This window comes from Zonotrichia albicollis, chromosome Z (genome assembly GCF_047830755.1).
Source record: "Zonotrichia albicollis isolate bZonAlb1 chromosome Z, bZonAlb1.hap1, whole genome shotgun sequence".
Classification (NCBI taxonomy): Eukaryota; Metazoa; Chordata; class Aves; order Passeriformes; family Passerellidae; genus Zonotrichia; species Zonotrichia albicollis.
This window is the reverse complement of record NC_133860.1, coordinates 82,175,890-82,190,577: the sequence shown is the minus strand read 5'-3', so window position 1 is coordinate 82,190,577 and position 14,688 is coordinate 82,175,890. Positions and strand designations below refer to the sequence as shown.

General features: G+C 40.7%; 1 protein-coding gene and 1 long non-coding RNA gene across 4 annotated transcripts in view; one reads left to right on the top strand and one right to left on the bottom strand.

Moving 5' to 3' along the window:
- HAPLN1 (hyaluronan and proteoglycan link protein 1) overlaps positions 1 to 14,688 on the bottom strand; it is a 62,515-nt gene that overhangs the window by 28,032 nt on the left and 19,795 nt on the right. For 2 of the 3 annotated variants that reach the window (XM_074533248.1, XM_074533247.1), the window contains exon 2: positions 5,252 to 5,377. In XM_074533248.1, the coding sequence (XP_074389349.1) occupies positions 5,252 to 5,351 (100 nt within the window). In that variant the 5' untranslated portion in view covers positions 5,352 to 5,377. Of the gene's footprint in view, positions 1 to 5,251; positions 5,378 to 5,723; positions 6,142 to 14,688 lie in introns of those variants that run through there. The other variant, XM_074533249.1, reaches the window with a different exon arrangement.
- LOC141727189 (uncharacterized) lies at positions 4,351 to 11,330 on the top strand. Its single transcript, XR_012578237.1, has 3 exons — positions 4,351 to 4,745; positions 8,661 to 8,793; positions 11,189 to 11,330. It is a non-coding gene; the product is annotated as an uncharacterized LOC141727189 (long non-coding RNA).

Sequence of the window (14,688 nt, the reverse complement as noted above, 5' to 3'; positions counted from 1 at the left end):
CATTACAAGGCTGAGATAAGACATTTTTCAGCTGATTCCATCTCCTCAGCTTGGGGAGGGAATTGTTAAAGAGGACACATTAACTCAGGTTTAGGTTTCTAGGAGACCTAAGAGCACATAAAACCATCAGGGAAATAACAAACTTCATCTCCCCTAAATTATTGCCTTAAATAACTTCTAAGTGTGTTTTGCTTGGGTGTAGATGAATTTCATGGAGATCAGGTGTCGCAGAGCAGAAATCAAGGCAAAGTCTCTGCCCTCCTTCCTCACAGAAGTAAATCTTCATGGGTGGCATGAGGACTGTTTGACAGAACCAAAATATTACACAGAAACTGCATAAACAGTCCCTTAATCACCCCCAAATGCTACTTATAAATATGGAATTCCACTGACATAACCAGCAAAGGGAAATTAATGATTTCAATTCACGTTCTACGCGAGACCTTGTATTTCTGTAATTATATTTTTTTTAATAACTCAGATATCCTGGCACGCATCAGTTAAGGTCTGCTCCAGAAGATGCAGTCCAGGGTACCTTCAAGGAGAGCACTGTTTTTTTTTTTCATTTTTGTTTTGATTTTTTTTTTGGTTTTTTGGGGTTTTTTTGTGGATTTTTTTTAGGGGGGGAGGATTTTGTTGATTTCTGTGGAATTTCTGCTCTCTGCTGACTTTTCTATCCCCTGCAGTTGCAACAGGCCATGATCTGAGGAGGGAAGCAGGTGGTGTGGAAATCAAAGAAAAATCTTTGGATCTGTGGAAATCAAAGAAAATTGCAACAAGTGGCAGGAAAATGCATCGTGGCATCATCAACATCGTCCTGAATGGCAAAATAAAAGGGCAAGAAACACAAAAACAAAACCCAAACAAAACCCCAGACATAAAGCAGAAAACACAAAGGCAAGGAAATTGAAAGAAATGTAGACATGCCAGTGTCATTGAAAATGGAAAAATGCAGAAAGGTGGAAAGAAGGAAAGAAGTCAAAGGTAAAGCGGAAAAGGAAGAAGTTAAGATTATCTTGAGCGGATAAGAAATAAATTAAGAGGTCAGATGAGCAGTGCATTTAATCTTTTATCAGGTTTTTAGCTGGCCCAGAAACTCTGCTCAGATTCTTACTCTCTTTTGGTGCTGACTTGATTTGAAGGAAAAGAAGTGGACTGTAAATAAAACTCATAATACTGCAGAATGAGTTGGACAAAGATTTCCCCTGCTTTTGTTATTAGTTAATTGATTTAAATAATTTGCGTGTGCTTAGGTTTTTTTGTTTGTTTGTTTGTTTGTTTGTTTGCTCCAATTGGGCAGCATTAAAAAGTTTTCTGTTCGTTCCACGCTGAAATATTTTTTGGGTATGCATAAATAAATCTGTGCAGGGATCTTGATAGGCAAAGTGGTGCATACTTTCACCTCAAACACAGCGAAATGAATGAATATGAATATTAATTTTTACACTCCCCAGATTATTTAATTTATGGTTGTGGGTTTTTCTGAAGAGTGAAATTTGTGTCTCCCTGAGGCACACGGGGTTTTTCTGGGGTGTGGGATTTCTGGGATTTTTATTTTTTTATCCCCAAAAGTGAGACTGGAATGACAAATTACGACAGGAAGGGGAGAGGGTCAAGCAGCCTGGATAAAAGGGCAAAACCATGAAATCCACCACAGGCTTCAGCAAAGAAAGTAAAGCCACAGAAGTAATAAAATGCAGCTTTTCATATAAATATAAACTTTATAAATTTTTCAATTTTGTGCATAGTGGAATAAAACCAGAGGAGAAAAAAATATATAAAAAAGGCAATTGGGACAGAGGAAATAACCTGAAAACACTGTGAAAAGTAGGGAGGTAAAACTGTCTTGCAGTTGTTTAAGTTGTGACTTAAGTCCAAATTAACTGCATTAACCAACGAGGAGAGAACCAGGAGCTAGAAGTGACACTGTCAGCAGAGCTGCTGATGAAACCAGCAAATCATTTCTAGAGAAAAACTGAAATATTTAAAAGAGAACACAGACACAGAACTATGTCTGTTGCAGTGTTAGAGACTGGGAAAGTGTTTAGTAAAAATAAAGAAAATTATCTTTTCCAGAGAGTGGACATTTGAAAGGCAGAGCTCTGTGTCCTTGAAAGCAAAGTATAATTGCAGAGGATTAACAATTTATGAAACACTGCTTGTTCTGGTTGACAAATATTGAGTTTGAGGAGGGTGTCAGGAGATTTTACACTGATGGAGGGGCAGAAAATTGGGGTACCCAGACCTACCGGCACTGCTGTGGCCTGACCTGTCACTTCAGGACAGCACCTAAAGTGTTTCTGGACAGCAGCAAAATAACAAATTCATGTAAAGAAAGTAATTAAGCCATTAACCAGTTAATTAGCCTGACCTCAGCAGCACGACTTTAGAACAAATTTTGAAGGAAAGTTTTTGAACAACAGGAATAGAGTCAGTACTAGAAAGTGCGATAAGGTTAAGCAGATATTTGCCAAAGAAAGTTCAGAGTAATCTGATATCAGGTATGTAGCAAAAACACATGTATAAGGCTGAGGAATGTGAGGTATCATTTGCTTGGAGCTTAGGGAGTTGAATGATATGGAAAAAATATAGAAAAGAAGGCCAGTGAACTGCCTTAAGTACAATTTCTCTAATATTTCCACTAATTTTATCCTATAAAGTAATTGTGGCTTTTGGATAAATAAAATTTTCACATGGCTTATTAAGCAGCACTGAAAGGAGGAGAGCTGGCATTTAAACATTTGAAGAAAGAAGGGTGGAAAAATTAGGATGACATTTAATGCTGAATGCAAAACTCAGCTTTTTGAGGTCTAGGATGAAAAATTATTGATGTAGAGCTTGTAGTTGTTAATTTCAAGTGGCAGTGAGGGAGACTGACTGCTAAATACTGTCCATCACCACAGATTATTGATCAGCACTGCAGCACAGCTGGGAGCAGCAAATTTGATCCAAGGTCTGAAGAACAAAGCATGAAAACTGGAAAACAGAAACACTGAGGCCAAATGACAATTTTATCTGGAATAAAATAAATTTTTATCTGGAATAAAGCCCTGGCTGGATGCACTCAGGGAGTAAGAATTCAGAACTAATGTAAAGATGAATTCCTGATACTAACAGGTTGCAATATCCAATCAGGACACTGATACACTTGGAGAAGGATTTGAAGAATTACACTCAGATGGTAGCTCTGGGGATATGGTGCTATTGGTGCTTCAAAGTGTACCTCAAAGAAGAAAAAATATTATTGGAAGCCAAAGAATAGCAGCATTACAAGCATAAGACCATACAATAAATGTGGAAGATTAGGAGGGTGTTTTCCATGTCAGAAAAGCAGGGTGCAGAACCCTTTTGCAGTAAGAAGACATGAAACCCAGCTTTTCAGCAAATAAAACTCAGCCTACAGGAGATTACATAATGTAAAGTATGGGGACTATAACACAGTTTCCTTCTCTGCCTCAGGAAATCCCTTTCACACCTTCTGTAATTCTAAGGCATTCCCAGGCAGAGTTTAGCCACACATCTCCTGGATTTCAGCTGTGGAGAGGGATGCTGTGTTTTGTTAATGTGATTAAAAACACCTGAACCTCTTCTACAGCATTCCCTGATCTCCATCCCATCTCCAGGTGTAGATTTTTTATAATTTTTTAATTTTGTTTTTTGTTTTTTGCAGCACTGGGCAGAGAGGGATCCCAGCCCTGGTGGGGTTCCACAATGCAGAGTGGAATGGCAAAAATCAGAAGCAGAAATGCCACATCCTCAGCAGTTTCATTCCCTTTGATTTGTGGCTCTGTGCATTTCAGAGCCTGAACCAGCTTGAGAGGAGAGGGGTTGTGATACAACTCAAATTTAAATATTTATCCATCTCTCCTTCAAGGAATAAGGTACAGGTGAGTTTTCCCAGGGAAGGAGAAGGGCTCACCTGGAAACTTCTGTCAGCTTTGAACTGCTTGGGTTAGTGACAATTGACAGGCATGACTCCTGAATTGCACTAAAGTGCTGGATATCACAATTTCATTTTCCAAAAAAGCCAAGCTCAGAGACAAAAATCTGCATTATACAAGGGAAGGCAAAATATGTGTTTATTAGGCATCGATGTATGATTTGAAATTTGCCCTGGGAAACAAGTAACATGAGGATCTATCACTTAGGGCAGTGATAGATCCTCATTTTACGTTTGAGAGCACATTCCTTTGACCTTCATCCTCAGAGGGAGAGCAGCTGTTTGCTGCTCCCTGCCTGACCTTGACAATCCCTGCTGTAATAGGTACAGGGTGCCTTTAACTTCTCTGCCTCTCCTGTGAACTCCTGAACGTTCAGCCCTTCCTGCTACCCTGCTCTCTGGCTTGGTAATTCATATTTACCCAAACAGCACGATTTTCTGGCTGTGGAGAGAAATAAATCAAACTTTAAAAAGAGAGAGGGGGAGTGAGAGGGAGAGACAGGGAGAGAGGAGGGGCAGTGATTCTGCGTTCCTTAATTTTGCAAAATTAATTTTAGCCAGGCTCAGGGAAGGCAGGGGTGAAAGCAGGAGAATCCCTGTTCATTCTGCCTGTCCTTACTGCATAAACCCCCTGAATTTTCTTGTGCAGGATAACCCTCAAGGACTGAAGCTGGGACTGGAAAAAACAGCTGCATTGTGCTGCAGGCTCAAATCCTGCCACAGCTATAATCTCTGGGACTCAAACAGGATTCTGCAGAAGGCCAGGATAATATTTAGTGTGAATTAAAGGCACATTTCTTTCAGGGTAAGTTACATTTTTTTATTATTATTTTTTTTATTTACCAGTTTACATTGCCCAGTTATGATCTCTGATGTGCTGAGCCTTTTTAAACAAACCACAGCAATAAATACCTGTGCTGTGGAGAGCTGTGTATGGCAGACCTCTTAAAATCAAATCTATTCTACAATAAACTGAAGTATTTCAACCCACTGCAGTTGTTTATTACTTTAGGATGCATGCTTTTTCTCTTTGTCTTAAATCATGCTGTATTTTACTCACTAACCTTTTTGCAAGGTTGTGACTAAGTGCTATTAAACAGTACAACTTTCTTTTTTTGGACTTTTCTTAGGAGAAATAACAATGCAACAGCACCAGAAAAGAAAACATTTGGTCACCAGCAATACAAATATTTAAAAAGTAGTGTGACAGAATAAAAATAATTTTTAAAATAAATTAAGGATCATTAAGCACATTATTCTGTTTCCCTCAGCAATATGAAGATATTGGTATTTTCTCACTTATTTCCTTACCTTGAATGTGAACAATTCTTTCATGCTCCAGACTTGAGTTGCCAGGATGAGGTTCAGCCCCACAGGCGGAGATCAGCACCAGAAAAAGTAGAGTCTTCATCTTTACGGCCAAAAGAATCTTCCTCACTGTAAGGGCATCACACACGAGGAGGATTGTGAATTTTGGGAGACCTTTAACAATGTTGCACTGCTCAACTTGTTAGAGCAGTGATTTTATGAGTTTCTTTTTTTTATTTTTTATTTTTTATTTTTAATGTATTGAACCCACTCAGCTGGCAGAAGATACAACAGCTGCTAATTTTTTTGGCATGAATATTGGACCACTTTATTGTGGACTTTAACTTAGTGAAACTATTAATCCATATTTAACTCTGCCTATGCAAGAATGCAACAAGAAAAAAAAAATAAAAAGAAAGTGCACAGACCAATATTCCTAAGCCAAACTCCTTGCAAGACCACACATAAGCAGTACCTGTGCTTCAAAAGAGGTTCTGGTGTACTTTTGATTTTCCAGACCTACTCTATTTCTGGTCTGCAAATACAATTAAAACAATCAAAGCTCTATCACTCTATCTATATCCAGTGCATGATGCAATCTGCTGGTGACAGGTTCTCAAGATTAAAACGATCTTCTTGTAGGTTTTGGCATTTCAATCAAGTCTGCAGCTTAACTTAGCAGTCAGGGTGGCAAATCTGCTCGAGCTAAGCAGCAAAGATGACAAAACATTTATTAGGCTGACTAAGGAAGATCAATTTCACTTCAGATCCACTTATCACTCAAAAAAAACCACAAAAACCAAACTGCCTGAACACACAGTGAAATGTTTGAAGCCATGCACAAAGTAGGTTAGAGTTGAAAATGCTACCACTGCAGCTGCCCTGATTGATTTTTCATTCATTTCCACCCAGAATGCTGACGCACTGGCTGAGTGTGCCAGGTAGGGTCTCTGCAGTCAGCAGAGCCCAGTGCTGCAGGGAAAATCTCTGCCAGCCTCTGAGAACTAATTAGGCAAATGAGGACCTGAAATAGAAAAGGAGGCATAAAACACAAGAGGTTTTTGTGTGGTTTCTTTTGGCTGCTGTTGTGTTTTATGGCTGTAGTTCCTGTGAATCTGACTCCTTGAAATAAAAGGTAGCTGTTTCCCAACTTTGCCTTTAAAGAGAGTAGGATTCCCCCCTCCCATATCAAATATATGATTGTTTTCTCAAATGCACAGAGATAATTCTTTCCTCCTCTTTCTCCATCAGAGCTAGAAACACATAAAATTTGCAGAATACTCAGGCAAAACCAGGGTCTAGGTGTGAGTCCTGAGAGCAGTCCCCTACCCCCAAACAGACACAAATCCTGAAGTGCTTCAAGTCCAGATCTAAACGCTATAACCTGAACCAACCCCTGCTGCAGACTGAAAAAAAGAAAAAAATGACATTTTCCCCTATCAGAACATGCACGTTTACTTGCCTGCCCTTCCATTTCTTCACAGCCAGCTTGGGGTGGGGAGCTCAAAACCAGCTCAGCATCCCTGAATCCTTCCTGTGGAGTGCCTAGATGTGGAGGACAAGTGCTGGCTGCTCTCTCTTTCCCAGGTGGTCCAGGCTCAGTAACTCCAGCCTCAGCCACTCCCTCTTTCCTGGAAAGCCTGGATGGAGCACAGTGACCTCCATCTGGGACAGCAAGGACAGATGTGGCTCCCTCTAGAGCACATCAGCCCCAGCCTGACCTCAGGGAGGATCACCCCAGGGCGCCTGGGTGCTCCTTCTGAATGCCTCATGATTTAAGCATTTATGGTTTTTTTCTAAATTATGCACTACTGAATTAGTGCGTTTATGTTTTTTTCAAAGTTATGCACTACTGAATTAGTGCATAACTCTAAACTCCATATATAGTTTCTGTCTTCACATTTTGGTCAGACAAAAAATCCCTCTAGGCCTGAAATTCAAGGACAGCTTCAGGCTCCAAAAGTAAAAACAAAAGTGAATTGAGGGGGAGCAAACTGGGGGTAAATGACTTCATTACCTGAAGCTGTAATTGGAGGATTAACCCCTGATATGCAAATAGACCAAACTTATAATTGTGTGAAAAACTCATGATCATTGTCCATCTAGGGTGTAGCCTCTGGGAAGCCTCTGACTGCCCAAGCTGTACTTGTTGAAGGCCTTTAATAAATACCCACTTTATTTTCTTAATTTTGTCCAGCCTTTGTTCCAGGCAGCCACTCCAAGGCCTCAGTCCTGCAGGGTGTGACACCAGCCTGCCCTGTCCCTCACGAGCCCCACACTGTGTGTTCCCACTCAGACTCCAAAATCCTGCAAGTCTGGGGTCTGGGGCTGTTTCTTTTTTTTTAAATTTTCTTTTTGGCTGTTGGCTAACATCTGACAATTCTTTTTTATTAATGATTTTTATTGATTTAGACCCAGCCTGTTTAACAAAAAAGCTTTGGTTGGGAAGGCAAGGCCTGTGGGAGTATTCCAGCTTGGAGGCAAAATCTCTGGGCTCTGTGAGTGAGGACAAGCCCACAGGGGCTCTGCAGATCAGCTCTTTTTGACTTCTAGCCACAAATATGCCCTTTTCTGTGACAAAAAGGCAATCACAGGGATTTTTTTGTGCACAGCAACCCCATCTATCCCAAGCACTGTGTGCACAGGCCCTGCTGAGGAGTGAGGAATATTTCTCCTTCTGGCAACATGGATGGAGAGCTCCACATGTGCTTCCCTTTCCTTCCCTGCTGATGGGAGAAACTCTTCCATGCAGCACCATCTGGGGATGATTTCCAGAGTAAATAATTTCAGGATGAAGGATCCACCTTTTAGGGATATTTGCCTGGTACCTCCATGCAGGTATGGTCTGATTTTTGAGGGTTTATGTGGCAGCATCACACAGGCAGGGTGACAGGCCACTGCTGACCTGGAATTGTGTTTTTCCTTTTCCTCAGTGTCCAGCTGACTAACCCCACATGTCACAGACATGGCTAGACATCACCACACAGTTTTTTTGGGGGGGGGGGGATTTACCCAATTTGGTGGCATTTTTAGACTTGTTAAAAGGCAGAGATTGTGAGGAATGGCCTGGTACATCTCTTCTCCTGGGATTCCCAATGATGGGAGTGGGGGCACAGAGCCAAGGCAACATTAACAGGGCAAGAATCTGACTTCTGGTGCTTTGTAGGTTATCCAAAAAGGCAATTAGCCAGAGGAATTCACATCCTCAGCCTCCAGCCAAAGCAATAGAAGTCAGACTCCATTTCTGCAGCAGCCTGGGAGGACCTCAGGGGAGACATGATAGGTGTGGATGTTTTCATATTAAAATTAATAAAGTCTTGGCTGGGACTGGGTGATTTTTTTTTTTTTTTTGGTAAGGAATGGTAAAGATTAGTCATACTCAAGAAATTCACACTGGTTTCAATTACTGCAGGTTATGAATCTGCTATCTCCCTGGAGGGGCACACAAAGGAGCTGGGAAGGAGTTTTAAAGGGAGAACCTCAAGGCTCAGGGAAGTGCTCAAGGTCACTCAGTGTTTAAATTTTCCAGAACTGCTCATTCTCAGGTACATTTTTAAGTTCTGACATTAAATCACCATTTTTCAGTACTTACATAGCCTTAATTCATCTACTACTGGCATATCTAAAAGGCTGTAAAGCACCAATTTTTGTTTTTTAACACCATAATCTGAGAGTTTACAGAATGCTTTCAAGCAGTTTGACTGTTTTAGTGACAAGCATCTCTCTGAAGGGCAGAGCACTGGAAAGCAGCATTACCCACCAATGTCTGTTTTGAACAGAATAACATATTTCTTATTTCCTTTCGCAACTGCTGGCTAGCTGCAGAACTTGCAAACATCCACTGTGAGGACAGGGGCCACCTACCTCAATATTCCTCCTCTGGCAGTAGTTAAAAGTCTTTAAAGTGGAAAGATTTTTTGTTCACAGGAGCTAATTTTTGTCTTATGTGAAGAGGTGATGATGTCTTACATCAAATGTTTGTTTCTCTGAGTTGCAAGACCTGTGGAAACCTGAGCTGAAAATGGCACAGGAGAAACCCAGACTCCTTGGGCAGAAACAGGAGGCTTCCTAATAAAACTTTTTGCCTTTCTGTGGAGTATTCTAAATTTAGTAAAATGAGGCTCAGAAACTAAAGGAATCAGTGGCACCTAAACCAGGGAACAGAAAACATAAAATCAGTCTTGATAATTTGGGTCTGAAATAACCCCCAAATCTGTTATTATTCACACAAACCTACTGTATAATATAAGCCTTTACAGGTTACTCTCTGTGGAGCTCAGATCCATCTGCGAGCTGGTGTTAAATAGAGAGAAATATCAATTTGACAGAACAAAAGATGTGTATTTGCAGGGAGATGGTGCCAGCAGCAGTGATGAAGGGTGTCTCATCCTTAGGCATTTCTGGTGGGTAATAGAATAAGAAGAGGACCAGTCCAGGCAGCACTCACACAGTTCCTTCAGCAGTTTTTCTTAAAACTGGTGACTTGGAGCAGAACACTTCAATCCAGCTGATTAAACAGATTTTCTGCTCGGTCCCAAGGCTGCTAAAGATCAAATCTTATCTGTGTGCATAAGCCCCTGGGCTTTGGCAGCTGAGTCAAACCACAAAAATGAAATTTAGCTCCAGATTGTGGGCACCTGGGTTCTTTGGTCTGGGCACAAAATGTCTACACCCCTCTCAGACCATTGTCACAGTCAGTTTGTACCTGGTCAGTGGAAGGGAGCTGTGTGTCTGACTGGCCTAGGATGCCTTTTGTCCATTCATTTTTGTTTCTTTTTTAAATAACCTCCATCTCCTCCAGAAACCTTCCATTCTCCAAAGACAAAAGTAAAACATTAATTCCCAGCTACAGACTTGAGACCTCAGTCCCCCAAATCAGATGAAAATCCTTTTCTTGCCATGGCGACCCTTACAATTTCTGCTCTGGATTCTGCTTCTCACTCATTTTGCTAAGATAATTTTTCTCCTTGTAAAAGTCCCCCAGAGTGAAGGAATCAAGGTAGGATCGACTCAGCAGAACGATCCCCAAATTGCTAAATATTTTCTTGCAAAATAAAATTTGCTGGTGCCGTGGTGAAACAGAAAGAGCAATTTGGTGGCGTAGGAATGACAATATTCACATCCTCTATTAGGATGACTTAAGGGTCACATTCCAAGGCCTCCCTCTTCCTTGGTATTTGAGTTTTTAAGGCAATTTGTGAGGGATCTGGGGCCATCTGAGGTGGCAGACAGTGGCTGTCTGGAGAACAGGTTGTGCTCGTGGCTCTCCAGCCCTGGGCAGAGCAGCTCAGTGCAAAAAAGCAGCAGGACACCCCAAGCACGTCTGGAATCCCCTGCAGCCCAGCAATTTCCCAGTAGGAATGCTGATAAATAGCTTGCAGGGAGAAAGAAAATGGCCTTTACGTGCCTTTGAAGTGCCTGCCTTGCACTAGATATGGAATTTATTCCAGAATTTATTCCAGAATTTATTCCAGAAACACAGGGTAAAAACAATTCTGTCATTATTGGTAAGGTAGAGTCAAGGTCATGTGGTGTAGAAAATGTGTAGAAATGTGTAGAAAATGTGTCATGTGTACTCTAGGTTTTAATTACTATCAGGGATAAAGCAAATGTGCGTTAGGATCTACCCTGGAAGGAATGCTGTTCACTCAGTGACTGCTTTAGTTTTATTTCTCGAGTTTTCTTGGAGTTTTCTTTTTTTTCTTTTTTTTTCTTCTTTTTTTGTTTGTTCGCTTGTTTGTTTGTTTGATTTGGGGTTTTCTTTTTGCTTTTGGTTTGGTTTTAATTTTTTAAATTTTATTTTTATAACACTCTGAATAAACATTTTTAGTTCAGGAATTTGGATTTTTTTGCTTTCAGTATTGCAGCAGGATGTTCTTTGATAACACAGAAAGGAAAATTTGCTGTTTGTGTTATAAACTGGACATTTTTTTTTTGCAGTCCCTTCCTTTAGAGAAAGCTCTTGCTTCAATCTCCGCTTATCAGTGGCCTTCAAAAAAATTGAGAGCTGTGTTTCCAGACAGATTGTGTTTGTATTCTGACACCTTCTTCAAGCAAAAAAGCTCTTTCTGAGCACGCAAGCATGGAGGTCAGTGAGAGCTGGTAGAAAACCTGTTCTCTCCTCCTCAATTTCTTTGCCTTTTGGTCATATTTACAAAACTGGCTTTTCCTCAGAGCTCTTCTGCTCCCCAGGCCCTGTACAATTACCCACACTTTTTCTTCAGGGTGGTAGGAATATTTTCCCACTGCAAAACTTCTGCAAGGCCTTGGGAATTTCTGCCAGGGGGTTTTGGGTGTTTCTGGTTCTGCCTGTTTTTTCCTGCATGCTTGGATTTCTACAGGGTCATAAATGTTTTAATTTTCTAGTGCTCTATCCCCCTGCCAAAGGTGAACATAAGTTGGGTGCCTGTCTTCTTTAGACAATTAAAAAAAACCCTAATCTATCAAATAACATTGGGCAGTTTCTCACAAACTGTTCTTTTGACTTCTTTACAATATGATTATATTATTAACAATAATATTATTCTTATGTTATCATTATAGTTGCTGTCTTTGGGACCTTGAGCTGCCTTTCTGTACCTAAACCAGTTGTGCCAGGTTTCATGCCTTAAATTGAATAATTAGTCCAGTCCACCCACCTTTTCTAATTGGTCAGACAGAATTTTTGAGGCCTTTGTGTGCAGTGAGAAGGTTAATAATTCACTCAAAGCCCATTCAGGCTGGTGGACATTTGGAAATTTAATTAATTAGGATGAGACTGGGATATCTGAGTAGAGAGGCTCTAGGGTTAGTTCCCACTATCAATTTTCAGGTAACTGGGAACCACAGCAGCAACAGAATGTCTAGATTCTGCCAGGCACAGCACCCTGGATGACAAGAAATGGATTTTTTTCCTAAATTACAGTTCCATTTAATAGTGCTTTTGTGATGAGTGGTTGCTCATCCCGCCCATAACCCATGCCATGTCTCCCCTCAGAGTCTCCCCATGCTCTCCCAGCCACTGAAATTATGAAATTATGGGGCTTTGAGCCAGACCTAAAAGATGAATCTGCACAATCTAAACCTTCTCCAGTTTCCACCAAAAATTTGTAAATCCTTGGTGGAAAAACTGTTATTGCACGTGGAAAAGACAATGAGCTTCAAACACCAAGGAGCCCCACTCCCCCTAAAAGGACAGAGAAAAGTTTATTTTCTGGAAACATGGCACAAATTAATTAATTCAAAAGCAGAGAGGTAAACCACCAAGTGATACTCTGTATAAATTCTGCGTCACTGCAGGCAGCTGGTTTCCAAACCCATCTCAAACCAAGCAATCTGATAATCACTTAAAATTTACTCCTAGACTTTTTGCTTAGGAAATATTGTAAAAATCACAGGAACATTAAGCAATTGTCCATGCAATGATATTAATCTGAGATCTGGAAATGGGTCAGGTACTGTCTGCTCCCTCCAGCAGCATCTCCTTTCTGACCCAAATTTAATGTGGTGGCGTCCCCATTCCTTTTCCCCCAGCCAAGCTAGCTGTACCAGAAACATGAAAATTGGCCTTTAAAACATCAACAGTGCCTTTACCCCCTTCAAGGATGCCACTCTGTGAGAAAACAGATGCACTGCCAGACTTCCTGAGCAGGGGCTGGTGCCAGCCTGCTGCAAGGAATTACAGGCAGTAAAATATTTTTGTCATGGGTCCTGGTGCAGAGCATAAAACAGGACTCCTTGTCCAGCCAGCCATGAGAACTCACTCCTGTCCTCCCTCTTTATATTTTACTTTTTGCCTTGTGGCCTGAGAACTGCACTGTCTGCAATGTCATTGAGAATGACTTTAAGAAGCCACTCACTCACTCTCATGAAGAAATAATACCAGTGGTGCAATGACTGACCCACATATCTTCACATTGAAAATTTGAAAATATTTCCATGCTGCCAATGCAAGCCCCAGCTGAATCATTGCTTCTGAGAAGGAAAACACTTTAGCTTCACAACAGAACTGTTTCCATCACAATCTGCCCCTCACTGCAAATGTACTCGGGTTTTCCTCGGGCATTTGGTGGTGGGGAACTGGCTGGGGGTGCAGCCAGATCAAAGCCATGTGGGGATCACTTGTGAAAGCACAACTCTTCCAGCGATTTCCATAATTGAATTAATCTGCAATTGATGGCAAAACATACTTTCTACTGAGATCAGTGGCTTTGCAGACCGGGGAGGTCTTGGGGTCAGGCCATGGGTTCAGGTTTTGGAGGGACTTGAGTTCAACCCTTCATGGGGGGAAGGTGGAAGCAGGATTAATTTTCTTTCCTGAACTCCCTTTTGGTGGCACCATGATGATCTTTTTTTGCTGCTTAAAAATCATGTAAATGATTTTTTGAATTTTTTAGAATATTTTTTGAATGTTTTTTTAATATTTTTAGGGTTAGAAGGAGCTGCAACATGGCTGCAATGAGACTTTATCAGCACCTAGAACAGATTTGGAGTTTTTCATGAGCCCACCACTGAAAAAACCCAAATATTTCCACATGCTGAGGCCCTGTGTGATAGCTGACCATGTGTTTACACACAGAAGAGAATTCAGATGTCCACTTGTGCCATTTCCCCCCTTCCCTGCTTTTCTTAAGTATCTTTTCATTGCAATCTATTAGGCCTGAGAACACTGGAAAACCACATGAGTCATATGATTGTTTAGTTAAAGTCTTGTTAGCTAAATTCAGTTGAAAACAAATAATAAACAACTGTAAGACTGTGGATGTCTGTAAGAAAATATTTCCAGATAAACACAAGCCTTTCAAACTTTTAAAGTAAACACTGTCACCTCAGTATTATGCATACACCTTTTTTTTTTTTTTTTTTGGCTTGATTTACAAAAGAATTAACAAGAGCAAGAGAACACTAAATTCAAACTATGGTCCGAAAACCACTTTTTGTTTCCGATCCAGAAATGCATGCATGACTCATTTATTTAAAAGGAAAAAAAAAAATCTTTCCTGGTTTACAGCAATGATAACAATAATCTACACAGCCATCCTTGGTCAGTCAGATGTGAGAAAGATAACAGAAATTAGTATATTTTCAAAGGTCCAGACTCTGTATCTGCAGTTGCAGATGCTGACAAGAAAGACTGCAGTTCTGCACTTTGAACTAAATAAGTCAACAGCAACACTAGGAAGAAATAGGAAAAGGATTTACTGGGCTCCAGAGGAAAGGACAATAATTTGAAAACTGATGCTGCAAACTGACAGTGCTGCAGAAATACCTCTGTGAGGGAATTCAGTAAGAAATAAACAAATATTTTGCTCACAACATGTGAACAGTCAATGTGCCAGCAGTGGAGAAAAGCTTCACCAGAGGCAGATGGCACCAGAAAAGTTCTGATAAGGTGAGAAAGGTGTCTAGATAAGGACTTGAAAAGGAAAGCATCAGAACATTGGCGGTGACTCAGCATCAGG